Raw genomic sequence first — 17576 nt, 5'->3', positions numbered from 1 at the left:
AATCCCAATGCCAGTCAATTTAATTGCGTTGGAAATTGATTGAGAAACGAATAATTCTTGCAGAAGAGCTCGTAATAGGCGTCATGAATGCCCTATATTCATTGATGTGATCACTATATTGGCGTCAGCACTATGGGAGCACAGTTTCCACGCTACCGATGTTATCATGGTTTCTTCAGAAACACTTCCGTGTGTTATACTGCTCGCTCATTTCCTCCTTTTAAAGTCGCATTTCTGAGTGACAAGAGACTCACATAAGTGAGGCAGAATCGTTACGGATATTACGCAACTTGGGTTGCGATGATGACATGCGATTTCCTTCCCTATCGTCTTGCATATCGATCGACATTGTTCGCAAGGGTAAAAACTTGCTCACCATTATTCAGGCACTTGGCATAATCACTAAGTGATTCAATATAGCTCACTAATCTTGTATTTTGCATGCACTCTTATGCTTCCGTCATGCATACCAAATGAAATGAAAACGCCGTCTGCTGAGTCCTCTGTTTTTGTTTCACCACCATCGCAGGAGAATGGCGTGTGCAATTTCGCCTGCGGTGACGCAGGCGATAACTTGTCTGCTTTAGCTTTTTCTTGTTCTGCTGCTCTATGTCATTCAGAAATACTTCCAGTAATGTAATTCTAAAGAGCACAAACTCTTCTTAGTACTTCCACGATTTCCCTGTAGTCTGCGAGCGCGTTCGACTTTTCGCTTGAAAAGCAGACGATATCGTGTCGTAACCTAGCGGACTCAGCAGACTGCGTTCACGCCGCTTCTGTTATAGTGGCGGTCTGACCTTTTGTTAGGTGCTCCCGGTGCTACAGCTGTGCTTGATTTTTACCTGAGCTGACCGCCATGGAAGGTGGGACTCCTGAAGACGAACAGGCGAGCGTCATGCGAAAGCGGGGTCCTCCGTTCAAGGATCAAAATAAGCCACGAAGGAAAAACAACAAGGTGTCTGACGTCGACCGATCAAGAATCGTCGATGCCTCAAGGCGCGGTGGAGATTTCAGACAACTCGCCAAGACGCTGGGCACAAATCTAAAAACTGTAAGGTCAATTGCAGCGACAGACCGTGAAGTGTCTCTGAAAACGGGGGGCTCCTTCAGAAAGTTTGGTGCCGACGTTGTCGCCGTCGTAACAAGAACTGTCGACGAGAACTCAGCGTTCACGCTGAAACAGATAAAGCGAACCGTTGAACAAGAAATACCTGGCCTCACAATCAGCACCAGTTCTGTTGACTGCCTCTTCGACGCACACACCTACTCCATCAAATTAGCGACCCAGAGGCCGGTGGACGGCAACCGCTGCGACGTGAAGAAAAAGCGAAAAGAGTATGCGCAATGGTTACAAACCAATGGGCCCCGGGTTTGCCGCTTTTACGTCGACGAAACGAATTACAATATATGGTGCTCGAGACAATTTGGCCGCGCAAAAAAGGGCACGTCAGCGCTCCTGACGACGACTTCGACGAAAGGCGCGAACATCAACATCATCGCCTGCATGTCGGCAAACGGTGTGCTGCACTGGCGAATTGTCGAAAGAGTTCATTGGATCGTATTCAATGACTTTCTCGCCGACGTTTCCGCCCAGGTTGACTCTGAGGAGCCAGATACAGAGGCCGTCTTCATTTTCGACAACGCTTCCGCTCACAATCGCGCAGAACCGGCAAATCTGGTCAGCTCGAACCATTCCATCAAGCGCCTGCCGCCATACAGCCGTTTTTTTAATCCCGTTGAGGAAGTTTTCTCCAAGTTTAAATGTCAAGTTAAACAGTACCTCAGTGAGCGGTGCGATGCAGTGCTGGTGACTCCACAAGGAGTCACAAAAGGAGCACAGGCGCTCGTTGCTTGTAAATGCTGCACAACACGCTATGGCACTTGTTCAACACGTGGATTGCACTGCATTTGATAGGAACAACTTTTCTTTTGTTCAGGCTGCGCTTAGAGAGGAGGACATGTAGTTGTTCTCGGTTTGTTTCTATAATCCCATTCAGGAAGTGCCCTGGTATCTTGTGAAATTAAATACCGCATCGAATAAATTACATATTTTCGCTCACGTGCGAATGTAGTGACGTCACGTGAGTCACTAGTGATCACCTCATTCTATTTTGTGATAATGAGCAGGTTATTTCTCTTTAAAAGCCATTTCGTTTGATATGCACGTTGGCAGGTTAGGAGAGTGCATGGTTGGGTGAGAACCGTGGGGACGTCACGTGAGTCACTAGTGATCACCTCATTCGACGTTGTGATAATGAGCGGTTGTTGCTCTTCCAAAGTAATTTTGTTTTATATGCATGTCGGCAGGTTAGGAGAGTGCACGGTTGGGTGAGAGCCTTAATGACGTCACGTGAGTCACTAGTGATCACCTCATTTGACTTTGTGATAATGAGCAGGTTGTTGCTCTTCAAAAGCCATTTCGTTTGATATGCATGTCGGCAGGTTAGGAGAGTGCATGGTTGGGTGAGAACCATGATGACGTCATGGGAGTCCCTAGTGATCACGTCATTGGCTGGGTGATAGTGAGCCGGTTATTACCCTTTATAAGCCACTTCGTTTGGTATGCACGCCAACAGTTTAGGATAGTGCATGCGTGAGAAGTGTGGTGACGTCACGCCAGTCACTAGTGATCACGTCACTTGAGTCATTGATAGGGAGCATGTTTTTGAGCTTTGAAAGCGATTTCCTTTGATACGTTAGTAGGCAGGTTAGGAGAGGTGCAACGGCGGTGGCGTCGAGTGAGTCACAAGTGAGCTAATCATGTCACTCAAGGATAAGCTGTTACATTCTCGGAACCATTTCATTTGGTATGCATGACGGAAGCATAAGAGTGCATGCAAAATACAAGATTAGTGAGCTATATTGAATCACTTAGTGATTATGCCAAGTGCCTGAATAATGGTGTGCAAGTTTTCACCCTTGCGAACAATGTCGATCGATATGCAAGACGATAGGGAAGGAAATCGCATGTCATCATCGCAACCCAAGTCGCGTAATATCCGTCACGATTCTGCCTCACTTATGTGAGTCTCTTGTCACTCAGAAATGCGACTTGAAAAGGAGGAAATGAGCGAGCGGTATAACACACGGAAGTGTTTCTGAAGAAACCATGATAACACCAGTAGCGTGGAAACTGTGCTCCTATAATGCTGACGCCAATATAGTGATCACATCAATGAATATAGGGCATTCATGATGCCTGTTACGAGCTCTTCTGCAAGAATTATTCGTTTCTCAATCAATTTCCAACACGATTAAATTGACTGGCATTGGGATTAAAATGTGTGGCACTTGGATTAAAATGGCTGGCGCAAGGATTAATTGAGTTAGCACGCAGATTAATCGGATGGCACTGCGATTAAATGTGGTGGTGCCTGGATTAAATTATTGGCACTGGGATTAAAAATGCTGGCGCTCAGATTAAATTGGCTGGCACCTGGAATTTTTTTTATGGCGTTTGGATTAAACTAAGCGGGAAAACCTGTAGGTTAGTAAACACGTGTTTGTTGGCATGTCTGTGGTGGGCCATCTCTGCGCTGTATTGATGAACCCGGCAGTAGCACCCTTTGTGTCGCGGTGTGGAGAAGCATCGCTTCCTTTCCTCACTGCCCTAGCAGGGTAAACCTCGCACAAACTGGTCTCCACAACATATTGACTGTATCGGTTAGAATTTGCATGGCATATGGTAAGCACACATGTGTTGGACCCTGCGCCAAAAGTGCTTGCTGCTGCGCCAAGTCGACTTTTTTTGCCTGCGGTGAAAAAGGTGAAATGGCTGTTCCACCACTGTAGGTGTCAGGTCATTTAAATGCATTTGCTACTTGTGTCTCATAAAATTTTCATTATTTACAGAGGTTCGTATAGATATTTCAGCCAAGGGTGTCGTGATGATGCCACATTGAGAAAGGTTGCATCACTGTTTTGATGCCGAAATTGGTAGTTCCTAGCACATTCTGTAATGCGTGTGGATTTCACATTAGTGCTTATAAATGAAGAGCATGCAAAAGTGCATCCTGGGCCTTTGAAGTAAGCTGTTATCTAAAAATTTTCTTTTTCTTCTTCTTCTTTGGTACGTTGTAATAGTCTTAACAGCACACCTCAATATCGCAGCAGGGATATCTACTTTGGGGAGCTAAGTTTATAATAGAATCTGCAAAGCTCCAACTGTTGGATGTGACAGTGATACTGGGTGGACGAGAAGCTGGTTGTGTCTGCAGCTTTCTCTTAAGTAAGAACAACTTTTTTTATGTCGATCTCAAGTAATTTCGTAATTACAGGCACCGCAGGTGTTGATTGCTAATCTCACTATCAATAGTGTGCTGCAACAAATTTTGCAACAAGATTCTTTCCGAATTAGGTTTCTCAGGCTACTCAATTTCTGCACCTGTTTATCAATTACTGAACTTTTAACAGCAGTGTGATGTTACAGTGTAGCTGCACACTCAGTATGAATACTGTGCCCAGTACAGTTCCAATACTGTCAGAAATCAAGTGTTTTTAGTTGCGGGAAGACTTCAATTTAATATATACATAGATGTGTGAAATGAAGTGAAATTTAAATAAGATACGATGGTAATGCAAGCACAAAATGAAACCATTGCAAGGCAATTATCCAAGTTGCCTTACAGTGTTGCAGTCATGCTACAGTTATATAAAATTGATATACAAAACAAATTTTTAATCAGGGTAGGAGTTCTGCATAAGCTTTAAAAAAAAAAAGTGCTCATACAGAATCTAAAAACTGGTAGATGAAGAAAAAAAAAATGCAGGCTGGAATGATCTGGCTTGACAATGCAAGTTGGCTTGAGAAGTTAAGGCACATTGGTGATGACCCTTATCAATAAACAGCACAAAAGGGATGGATAAATTGCGTCTCCTCTTGGTTAGTTGTCGCTTCATGGCATTTATAATGAATAAATCAGATTGTGCCTCGATCATCATTGTCATCCTAATTTATGTCCACTGCAGGATGAAGGACTTTCCCTGGGAACCGCTGTCTTGCGTCAGCTGAACTCATCCTCTATGTCTGCAAAGTTCCTAATAATTTCATCACAGTACTTGAGTCGCTTACCCTAAAATAGCATGCAGTTTGGCAAGAGGTCTCGTCTTAGGTTGAATCCAGTCAAATTTGAGGCATGCTTCAATTCCAGAGTTCCCAGTTTGTAATTTCCGGTGCAAAATTAGCTTGGAGAACAGTGCGAGATGGATGCAGCATAGGACTGCAATGCATGACCTTGGTGAATCTGTCACATCACATGGCTTGCTGAGCATTGTGCTGTGTTACTGAATGCGTCATCAACCATCTGTATCAACTGTATGTGTGCATCAGTTTCCTCACTAGAGGCAACTGTGGCACTAGTGACTATTCGAGCTGCACGTATGGCAATTCAGCCAGAATGAGAATGATTGATGTGCATGACTTTGCCTAAAATCTGTCCCTGTGGCTTCAAATGGCTTTGTGACTTTCCACATTGATCACGTTGAACACTATGTTGCATCACAAGTGCAACAATTTGCAGCGATTATGCATGTAATAACTGCCTGATTAGAAATGTACGAGTTCTTAAAAAGTAGAAAGATAAAGCATAATAATGTCCCAAGAATGTTTGAAGCTATAAGCATGGAGATTAGACAAAGTCATGCACCACCCATTGATACAATGGTAGACTGAACATTCACAGTGCCAGAGTTCCCTCGTGTAATTTTTGTAGTAAACTCTGTCATGTGCGTCACTGTCACAGTCTTGATGATGATTAACACTATTGCTGATGTCTGCTGGCTTTAGCACTGCCCAGCTACAGCATAACAAAACTACAGCAAAGATAGAACACTAAAATAGTTTTTAATGAAATTTCCCACTTTCATTCCACAAGTTCCCAAACATAGACACAAACACATGCAAAAAAGAAAAAGCATAATAAACAGTGACATAAAAAGATACTGTTCCATTGCAACCTGCAAGTCACAGACATCCGTGCTTTGATGAAATGGTAGAATCCATTGTGTTTTTAAACATTTTTAAAGATGTTCACTGAAACTTCCAATGACCACTTATCGGAGGGGCTTCATTATAGCTTAAACCATCTCACGCTACCCCTTCTTATACCTTGTGCTGTACGGCAGTAAATAATGATATGGCAGTTCTTGATCACAGCAAGTATCAGCAGGTTCACCATGAAATATCTACAATTGGTGCTTTTGCAAGCCACAATCTACAGAAAAATAGAAAAAAATCAGAGCACAATGAATTCAATTCACAGATATGCAACATATGTTTTTGTTGCAGAATTTCACAGTTGTGATGCTTGAACTTTTCTGAAATTTAAAAAGTTCTGTACAGTCATCTGGGGGCGTAAATAAAAACATCCACCCTACTGTCACTAAGGTATTAATTTTTCTTCTAATTGGAACAAGTTTCACTTCAAGTTGGCTGGCTACATTATGAGAGCAAATGCATTTCAGATGCGTCTGAAGAGGGAAGGTCTGATTCAAGTTGCTCGTTCCAGCTGACCAGCACGCAAGGATGCAATCTGTAACATCATGCGACATTCACAGTAACAAGAAAACAGTAATGAAAGTAGGGATCAGCTGTTGAAATCTGGTATAATATTCAGATTTGAGCAGGCATATTTGAATTTCAAAACAACACAATGAAATTCAACTGCACTTCTGCAAACAGTAGGCCTTCAAGCACATTATGACATTCTTTAGCAGTAAAGTTTCATTCAGGTGAATGTACACATGTATACAGCGAAATTTATTAAGAGGGTGCTTTAATATGCAAACAAGAATTGGCCCCAAGTAAAACTGTGCATGAAAGCTAATAATGAGTTCACAATTAAGATAGCTACCGAGCGAATTTGAATGAAATCTGTTGCACTAAAATTAAAATATTCATATTCTGGGGACTGCTAAAAGCAACTCTTTTATTTGAGCCCTTGCTTTCTGTTTATGAAGACTGCCAAAAATTGACAAGCTCCAATAGGACTGGAGCACCATGCCTCTCACTCCATAACTACACACCATAAACAGATACTGCATTTTGTGAGCTACATTGACTGGAGTTTCTGCATTAGTTTATTGTTTACTGTTTCAATTTCTTCAATTTGTTTACATTACATGTTTTACAGTGAGCCTCCTCACAATTTATTGGTATATTTGAGAGCGGTGTAAAAATGTGTCAATTTTCTTTGCCTTACAATCTTGCAGCCAGTTAGATTCGTAAGCTTGATGCCCAAATTATTTTAGCAGTAATTTTGGTAAAACACACTGAGGCTCTAAATAAAACACGTGCTCCCAAATTCTCATGTTTACTTTCACGTATAAATTTCATTCAAATGAATTTAGTGATAGCACGGTGGAAGCATATCTATGTTTCTTGCATATCTTGAACGTCAAGGGCAAGATGCAACACCTCCTCTTCAAAGCAATAAGTGGAAACAAGCAGCACTTGTCATGATTAGAGTCATTCTGTCGAGTGCACAGCTATACCCTAGTTATGCAAACAGGCCAACAGTGGCTAAAGTGGGCCTCAATTATGACCTGCTGCAGTTAATGTGTGCCAGCACAGGGCTCACTACAGTCCATATACAAACATGATTGTTTTCCTTGCAAATGAGCATAATGATGGCTAGTGCATCACTGTTAACTAAGTCATTAATTTTTCTAGTCAGTTGCTCATGTGCAGGAAGTAAACACCTGTTAATGAAACAATTCTTTGCTCTTGTTTGCAAAAGCGAAGCGTTTTGCCCATCAGCAGCCATGAGCCACAAAGCAATTTACATAAGCAATGCCAAAAATGTTTCATAAATGAGCGACGAGTACTGACACATAAGCAATGCCAAAAATGTTTCATAAATGAGCGACGAGTACTGACATCACAGGAAGCAGAAAATGAGGAGTAGACAAAAGCATAAAATCAGTGCATGTGCAAAAAAAAAAGGGAGAACACAAGAGTTTGAATAACTGCCACACTTTTTACGCTGTTCTTCACTCGCAGTTCAAGCTACAAACTTGGTTCCCATGGTGTACCACGTTTTCAAACAAGCCTGGTGTGTAATGCATAAGGATGTCTACAGACTACCGTCAAGGGCACAGCAATGCTCACGCTGAAATAATGCCTTAAAGGGACCCTTTTTGAAGTTGTCTTTAGTCTAAATGAATAAACAGGCCCCAGAGCATTGTCCTTAAAATCAGCACTAGGGCAAATATTCGAGGCTCAATTCTCAACAACCAGTCATTTTGTGATAGACAAGTGATTTTACCATAAACATTAAGTTTCATTTCACTTCATTTCCCAGATATGGATGCTGTGGAAGGGTTCACTAGCTAAAAGCTGTTTAAAATGGCTTGTCAGGGTAGGGGAACCTACCAAAATGAGTTCGTGGTGAAAACATCAGAATTGATTTCGTGTGCATAAAGGCAATATGCATAAACCTTGTTAGCCACATAATTCTACAGTACTGCAGATTGCCAGTCATTATTAGTATTAGATAATAGTTCCAATATGTTGATGAGCATTGCTGTGCAGGAATACTTGCCTCATAATTTCTACAAAGTCATTAGTGAACGCAGTTAAAGTTTGACACGGTGCTCTATTTAGTTTTTGTCCTGCCTGTACACCAAACCTTACGATGGCGAAAGCATGTTTGTGCACAACTCGGACACCAAACATGCAGTGCTTTTTTTTTGCACAACAGATGCAAAGTGTATATACAGTGATATGGCATGAGATAGCATTTAGCAGCACTAGCAATCATGCACCAATTCACTAACTGTTAATCGTCATTTAAACATAGTTAACAGTCAGCCATGCGAGATCCATCACAATATCTTCACTTTGTTACATTTCCAGGCATGACAGCAATTCATAAAAAATATGGAATATCACAGAGCAGTACTCAAGAAGATGAATAGAAACAGTTGGAACCAATGCGAAGACACAGATACTGTACAATATGCCCACACATAGAATTAAAATACTGCAATAAACACTTCAATTGCTTGATGCATCAACTGCTGAGAGGACAAGTCCAAGGCAGCTTGTTCGTAAACAGGATGCACTAAACAAAATGGGGCCACGAGTGCCTTGCATTATAAAGCTTTCACAATGTCTCCAAAGGCGGCTTTCAGGAACTATAGGCTCTCCGCATTCGTTGATGTTTTGCATCGCCACAATCTTTCGCAGAGTTTTCTCCACAAAGCTTGTGAGCATTTATCTTTTAAAGCTGGACTAGCTTAGACAATCTACATGCGATTGACAGAATAAGAGAGTGATGAACTATTATGGTGCAAGACATTCGCACTTTTCTTGTCACATGAATGGTTACCAGTCACAGACCCCATTAATTCCTTCAATGCATTAGGTGGGCAACTTTTACCAGAACTTTTGCAAAACTAAAACCACACTGTACAGAGTGTTGCGACAGAATTTTGCTTTTTGCAACGTCTGTGACTGTGACATAATTGTATGTCAAATTCAAGTGAAAGCAATTGCAATTCACATAAGATAGCCACTTATCGGCGATTCTTACAGATGTGACAATGCAACTTTGAATGTTATTAATGACAAGGAAGGCCTTTGCTGCAACAGATAAATCATCTGCCAATTTTCTGCAGTGCTAAATCACAATCCAATCTCAAATTTCAGTTCAATTTAAATCACAGTAGCAGAAACTATACAGAATATCTACTGCTGAATTTCTAATGCTATAAAAATGAGCAATTCTTTGGCGGTCATGCCATAATTACCATTTCTCTCTCCGGCTAACATGCTGCATTCGTGGCATAAAGTTCTGCTGCCCTGCACCCAGCATTGCACTGCTGTAGCCAGTACAGTGTAATTTACAACTGTTGTGGCAAGCTAAAAAGTTTTGGTGCAGACTAGTATATTATCAAGAGTCATCTTCAAACTTGCAATATTAAAATGACGACCTTTTGGGGACATGCCTTTAGTGGGCTGTCAAAATTCAGTTTCACAATTACGCAAGTGAGGTGCTTCCTCCATGCATGGTGCAAGCAAACCAGAATGCATACACTTGCACAAGTACTTAGGAAGAGAACTGTGCTACACAAAAAAGCATAAAAATTCTGCGCCTTCGTTTATGAACCATAAACGGATACCATATCTCACTGAACAATCACATACCTTTTGTTTCACATACCATCAAAATATGCTTTCAAAACTGTAACTCTATTCATTTGGCAGGAAAAGGTTGATTACTAATGGAAAAGTTGAAGGCAGAACCTGTTTACCTTTCTCAAATTTTGTGCTTTTAAATTGTGCCTCCAGTACGTCGCTATGACATCACAGATTTCAAAGCCCCTTCGTATACATTGAGCCATTTTTTGAGCAAAACAGAAGTTCTCAATACTTCACAGGTTGTGCCCTTCATTTCTTTAAAATGCAATGCGAGCCTTCTTTGTTTATGAACAAATAACTAACCCCAAGGAGATGCTGTCAAAATTCATGACATCACGGTGAGCTGTTGCGGAAACTATAGGGTGACATCACCACTTACCTACTGTTTTTGACTTAATTTCTGGCAGACCAAGTTCTCACTCATGGCTAGGCTGGCCTGTTTGGTGTGGTGTTCTGTGTAGTCTGTCAATCTAACTTAATCTTACTCTTCAAGTACAAAGTGCCTTCTTCGTACCATTATCCCTTTCATGAGTAAACTTTGAACACATTGAGTAAACCATCACATTGTAAAGCATTTCGCACCATGTCTCGCACTCGTTGCCTGAATGCCATAGAAATATAGCAGCTTGTGGTCTAGCATGTGGTAAGAACTGTGCTACTAGGTTAATTGTTTGCTTCAACTGCAGCAAGTTTTTGCTAAGAAGAAAAAGAAATGCCTTGTGATGACTGCGGGAGAAATCTTGTCATTGGCTGATTAATTGCCCTGCTACCACATGAGGAAAGCTAAAGTGGTGAAGATAACCCGTGCAACTTTTCAAGAGTGTTTTTGCGCCATGGGCTGCAGAATGCAACAGCCTGCAAACAAACAAGCCGGGGAGTGAATGACATAAACGTAGAAGTTTTGACAACTTTTGCCATTAGAAAGAGCTCTCTGAACAAAAAAGTGTTCCCAGTATTCAACTGCACTGTTTTGTCGAAAACAGTTTCTTTTCAGTACCACTGAGTCGAACTGTCAAAACGCTGTTTCCCTGCTTCGTTTACGACGCCTTGCAGTACATACACACGCAGTTTAATCATGTACGAAGGCACATGTCACTGTTGCCTCGCATTTTGCAACCCCAGCCAAAATAACCTTGAAACATTTGAAAAGCTAAAAAGAACAGCATAAAAGCCACATTTTTGTGCAGTCCCATTTGGTTCTGTTTCTTCCAGTATTCTCGGGAAACTTCCTGAGCTGGCATCTAATGTACTTCACCATGCGGCAATAGTGCAAAAGTTTTACATGACACTTCGATGTGTCACAGTTTTGGACTTGTCTTGAAACAAGGTAGGGTATTTCACTGAAGCTGCGTGGCTTGTTTTCCTATTCATCTTCCGGCAGTTCCTTGAAGCTGCTGAGTGGGTAGTGTTCCTTGTAATGCTGCAGATGCTGCCTCATCAGTTCCCACTGTTCCTGCAGCGAAGGGGGCATCTGGCTGTAGACGTCCGTGAACATGTACTTCACTGGCGGCTTCTTCAGCTTCTCGGCACGTGCAAACGCCTGCATGATCTGGAGTGGCAAAAGAGGCAACACAAATAGTTATTATGGGTTTGGCAAATCAGTTCTGTAAAAATCTGCAAGGTGGAAGCAGTTTTGTCAAAAGGAAAAATTGTCACTCACACAACTGTAGCACGAAGCTGCATAAGCTACCCGTGCAAGTTTCTTAAGAAGGGGTTGGGGGGAAGGGGGGGGGGTGCTTCACAGTTGACAAAAAATTTGTCCCAGTCTGGAGATCGAACTAGGAACCAACACCTTTCCGGTGTGGTCACTCTACCATCTCAGCTAACCAGAAGGCTAGCATAGTGCAGGGCAAAGCCAAATCAATTGGCAACTGAAAGTGCAGGAACACTCATTATGGCAAGTCAACAACGGCGTTGGTCCTGTCTTCAATTGCAACAGGGGGACTTTTTCTTCCAACTGCAAAGCTTACAGCACCGCATGCAATGCTTGCAAGTGTGATGAAACAATAGAGCACTTTCTATGCCAGTGGCCATCATTCCAACACTCAAAAATGTTCTCTGCGAGCTAGTCTCAGCCACTTAGATGACAAACCACTCTCGGAAGGAAACATCCTAGGTCATTGGCTGAAACACTATTCCATACACAAGACCACTAAAGCCTTATGATGAGCCTTAGACATGGCATGTTGCAGACAAGGACAATAGCATAAGTGACAGGACAAACTTGGTGCTATGTGTCCTATCTCGTCATCAAGTGGGACATGTAACTTCTTTATTGTCCTCATCCACAACATGCAACATCTACTGCTTATAATGATATGCTAACAAGCCCAGATGAACACCTTAGAAAAACTCTATTTTGCTTTTTGAAGGCAACTGGACTGTATGAGTGCCTGAGACCATCAGCGAATACTCCTCTGCGAGTGTGCTCACTGACTGACTGTATGTTATCTCTCTTATTAAAAGATTAAATTGTGGGGTCTCACCCTGCAATGGCCAAACAGTTTCACTTCATGGAACATTAGAACAACTTATTTCTGGCTATGAAGATCGCATTTGTACAAAAAAGGAAAAGCAATATTACTTGAATTTTAGTTTAGTCAAAGTAACTAATGAATTATTAGTTGGTTTGCCGAGCTATCCACAGCATAAAGCTCTCTGCAGCATATCAATAATGCTACTATATAGGCCACGTGTTACGTTTCCTGTGGCTACATCAAAACTGCGCAGCATACACAGTAAGCTTGGCATTACATCACAGAATTGCCCAGTGGGTTGTGAGGATCACCATAGTGATGGGCTCCAGATTAGTTTTGACCATCTGAAGTTCTTTAATGCCCACCTGGATTTCAGCACACGAGTGCCTTTGCATTACGTGTCCACTGAAATTCGGCTGCGGTGGCTAGGAATTCAACCAACGACCTCATTTTCAATAGCTGACCAACATAACCACTGAATCATTGCGGCGGGTTATGTTTGTCTTATATCTCATCCTTCTTATTGACAAAAGTTTGGTCGTCACCTGCTTCTTGGTCTCGTTCTTCCACTGTTCCTCCTTGCTGTCGTCCCAGAGTCCGCGGTAGACGAGGTAATTGCGAAAGCGGGTGATGGGGTGGTCGTTCCGGTCCCAGGACCGAACTTCATCCACCGACCGGTATGCCGAGCTGTCGTCTGATGTACTGTGATGACCGATTCTAGGTACAATGAAAAAGAAGCATGGAGTTAATGTGGGAGCAAGATGATTAGATACAAATAAGACAGGAGTTCATCGCCGTCAGATTATTTAGCCAGATACCAATGGCATCGGACCACCGCACTGCCGTTCATGACCTGGGGCGCTATAATATAAAGCTATTCCAAACTTTTCTATTCCAATTTTGCAATCGGCCCTCTGCAATTTGTCAAAAACTTTTTTGAACCACCCCCACTCCGCCTGTCTGTCACGCGACATCACGAAAACTGTGACAGCTCCCCATCTGATATGACGTGTACACACTGATTATGCATCATTGGACCTAACAAAAAAAAATGTCATTTCTGATTCAACGCCTTTTAGCCATTACTCCTTGGCTATTGGTCAAAAGTTTTCGCTCTGCACCCTCGTCACGTGACGTCACAAAACTGCGAAAGCTCACCGTGTCAAAGCGACATGTACGCGTTAAAGGTACATTAATATGCTGAACAAAACTGAATTTTTTTCTGAATAGCCACAGGCTGCCCCATCCCAAAGAAATAAAAGATGGCTGGCGCTGATCGCTCAGGCACTGGCTACTCGCACCTGCTGGAGAGCACAATAAACCTTTTTGCGTGGCCGTGTAACATTTTCAAGCAATTTCGGCATGTTTATGACCTCGCTCTGCCAACTATTCTTTGCTGAGAATCCGTTTTATCGGCATTCTTAACTTTCTGTTGCATGCCGCCGCAATTTTTGACCAGCCACCTCAAGCCAAGTAAGGGAAAGCAGACCAATCACAGATGCCAGCACCACCCTCTTCATCCGGTTATCGATTTCCAGTGCACTGGCTTGGCTCCATCGAATCCCTCTCCACTTGAGCAGCGTGCCCCTCGCTTCTTGTCAGCCAATTAGATAAGACAAGCTGCTCACTGTACACAGTGTTATTTGTTTTCAAAGCAAAGAAAAGTGACCTCTTATAAACAAGGAGAGCGTTTGATTGGTCTGTTCAGACAACCCTGTGGGTCACCGCCCGATGCTTGCATCGGTGGTTACGTAAATTTGACATCAGAAGATTGGAATAAAAGCACATTCAAATAGTTTTATATTATAGGGCCCTGGTCGCATCATAATATGCACATCTACAAAATTTTGTTTATATGTGAATTTCCTTTTCTCCTGAAGGATGTGCCCCTCTCATTACTTCATATACAGCATATTGCAAAAGTGCAAGCTTCCTTCATAGTGAGCGATCAGGGACTGATATTATCAAACCTCATAAAAAAAATTTGTACCCTTTATGAAAATATGTTCGTTGTATCTAATATCTGTTGTAAGCGTACATTTGTCAACGCTAATAACAGAATTAAACATTTTAGGTTTACTTCATTAAAAACATGTTCATTATATCAAAGTTTGACAGTACCTGTCTACTGTCTCATAAGAAACCATGGAAAAGGCAAAAGCCTTTGGACTAGTTTGAACAGACGGTGCTGGTAGGGGAAGACGATGCCTTCAAAAGCGTAGGCACCAACTGTGTCACGTGAAGGCAAGCTTAATCCACTGGATGAGGCTTGAGTGCATGCTGGGTGACGTGCCCACTTCCCGTACTCCCTTGTCCTGGGTGTCTGATAACTGTGCATAGCATACAGTGCTGAAGTGGACTTTAAACAGGCCACACGCACATGGATAATGAAAGTACATAACTGTGACTTGTGATTTTGTGGCTCTGCTCATGTCAAGGCTTTAGTTATGCAAACCTTTAATAATGGGACTGTTGAGACATCTTTCATTAGCAGTTTTTTTGCATTTAATCATCACCATCGCTTATTTTACCGTTAAGGGCCCTTTACAGGGCATTACATCAGGGAGGGATTATAAATAACAAAAAAGACATGTCATAAAACGAATGCAGTAATTACCAGAATGGCCACTGTTCTTCAAACAAATAAGTATGAGGTGAGAACAACAAAGCACAAAATTTCTATCGTTAATATTGGGTATAGTAATAGCAGTAGTGGGAAATTAAAGCAAACAAACTGCAATGCATAAAGGAGGAGGAACAAAACAAGGGAATAAACACCAAAAATATGTAAAACAAAACAATGATTACCAGTAATTAATATATTGACAGTCAACCAGATAATGAAATACAAAGGCTGGACAATGAACTAATTTACAATCATTTTTACCCGACAACGTATGCCTCTATAACAGCAGTACCAAAAATAAAATAAATTTGTAGCGCATGCCATTTACTCACACACATCAAAATATCAAATATGCTAGAGAGAGGAAAAAAAGTTAAGCGTGGCTCAGCTATCGCAAACACCAGAGACCAGTGGAGCTGTGGGAAGGCCAGTAAGTAGTGCCAAACTGCATATGTAGTCATGTGTGGCTCTGCTATCGCAAACACCAGGGACCAGCGTAGCTGGGGGAAGTTAAGGTTTCAAAAAAATCCATTCAGTCTTCCTCTGTGAGGGGGTTTCGGTTGGGATGGCGCAGCATTTAAGGCGCCAGCTACAACAGAAGCAATTTGTTGAGACGCCATATGGCGTCGGTGTTGTGTGCCAGACGCTGCACCGACGTGACGCGGCGGCAACCGCTGCGCCTTAGCTCTGATGCATGCTAGCTTCGAAGCTGTGCACCTGGTAGCTTTTTGAAATCCGCCTAAGCGAGTGTGCAAGGTTTTATCGGAGAGTAATGACATCACACCACCTGTGTCCCCACTGCGCTGCTCCTTCTCACCCGCTAGGCTCCACCCACCCTTGCCGCGTCGCTATGCTGCGTGATGCTATTTTTATACTCTGCTTTCACTCTCTCTTAGCTCTCTGTCCCCAGCTTCGCAAATTTTTTTTCATGCACACGATGTGATTTTTATATTCTGAAAATGTCAACGAGAAACCCAGCGCAGTTCTAATAGCTCCACTGTAAAATAAAGGCCTCTATCACATGTACATACATACCTGTACGTCATGGCCTCTATGAGCACCGGTCTGCATTCCTCAACGGCCATCTGGCGAGCAGCTTTTGTGACATTGTACACGGCCAGGACATCATTGCCGTCAACACGTATGGATGCAATGCCGTAGCCAGGACCCCTCGCAACTGTTTACCCAGGGGGAAGAAGATAAGACAATACATAATTGAATTGTGTGTAGAAATAAGATTATCACTGAAATTGCAGCAGAAGTGCCATTACTACTGCACATTGTAGTGGTATTGGGAAGAGGCGGTTTTGGCTTCCAAACAACCATCCTAACCCCCCTTGAGTAAAAAAAAAAAAAAATAACATGAAATTTAAAAGGTTCTGCACCAAAGTGTCTCACAGTAGTCATACATAAACAGAGTACAAGTGGTAGCAAGAACTAGAAGCTTGTCTAGACAACTTGTTTGGACAAAAGCACAATCTGTTGCTGCACAAATTCACTGATATCTGTGGTAACGCAGAAAAGAACTTTGAGTAATGAAGATACCACTTGAACCTTCCAGTTTTGTTAAAGCTTAGATGGCTTGATCCAGACTGTAACTTGTAGCTCTTTTCCTTTTGAACAAATTTAATCCAGTTCAATCAACGTGTTTTCAAATGGCAGCCTCTATAACCTTTATCAGTCTCGATGCCACACAAAAATCAGATTATGAACAACTATGTAAAGTCTAAATTTGTTGCTTTCTACGGCTCAAGTTCAAGACATGACATGCAATACATGAACTCTACAACATATGTAAGGATTCTCCTCCAAAAGTAAAGGAAAACTCGTAGCACTGGAATATTGCGCTTACCAATGCCGTCACCTTTGTACTGCTCGTAGGCTGGAGTTGAAATGGCGTAGCCATTATTTCGGCTATGAGAGAAACAGAGTGCGAGACAACATACACATTATTCCTTCTTCCACAAAATTTTTCCTACAAGCACATTACCACAACTAGAATTCACTGTAATATGCTTCTCTTTCTTCTGCAGAAACTGAAATGCCTAAGCTTCATAAACTGGAAAGATGGTTATAAACAGAGAACTAATAAAACAAATTTTTATTACGAAAGACAAAACAGGATTCTCCATACTATCAAGAACTGCAATGATTTTCATTCAAGTTCGCAGGTGCATCTGCAGTAAGAAGGCCACATTTTAGCTTTGCTTTCTCATAACTATTTAAGCAAATTACTTGCGACCAGACCACCTGTCAAAATGACACCCGAGTGCAGCACTTATTGTTTCACTTCTCTGTGTCAGGCCCATCTAAAATACCTTGAAGCATATTT

General features: G+C 42.0%; 1 protein-coding gene across 1 annotated transcript in view; it reads right to left on the bottom strand.

Annotated features, from left to right (window-relative positions):
* Window positions 1-5823: 5823 nt before the first annotated feature.
* The window catches only part of LOC142588379 (2-oxoisovalerate dehydrogenase subunit alpha, mitochondrial-like), a 34797-nt gene continuing 23044 nt past the window's right edge, over window positions 5824-17576 (bottom strand). Inside the window, exons 6-9 of the mRNA XM_075700014.1 lie at window positions 17097-17158; window positions 16280-16421; window positions 13164-13335; window positions 5824-11690 (exon numbers count right to left, since the gene is read on the bottom strand). Coding sequence (XP_075556129.1) covers window positions 11505-11690; window positions 13164-13335; window positions 16280-16421; window positions 17097-17158 — 562 coding nt within the window. The 3' untranslated portion in view covers window positions 5824-11504. The remainder of the gene's footprint in view (window positions 11691-13163; window positions 13336-16279; window positions 16422-17096; window positions 17159-17576) is intronic.

This window comes from Dermacentor variabilis, chromosome 7 (genome assembly GCF_050947875.1).
Source record: "Dermacentor variabilis isolate Ectoservices chromosome 7, ASM5094787v1, whole genome shotgun sequence".
In the NCBI taxonomy this organism is placed as follows: Eukaryota; Metazoa; Arthropoda; class Arachnida; order Ixodida; family Ixodidae; genus Dermacentor; species Dermacentor variabilis.
Note: the sequence above shows the minus strand (reverse complement) of the source record. Positions and strands in the feature narration are given on the sequence as shown.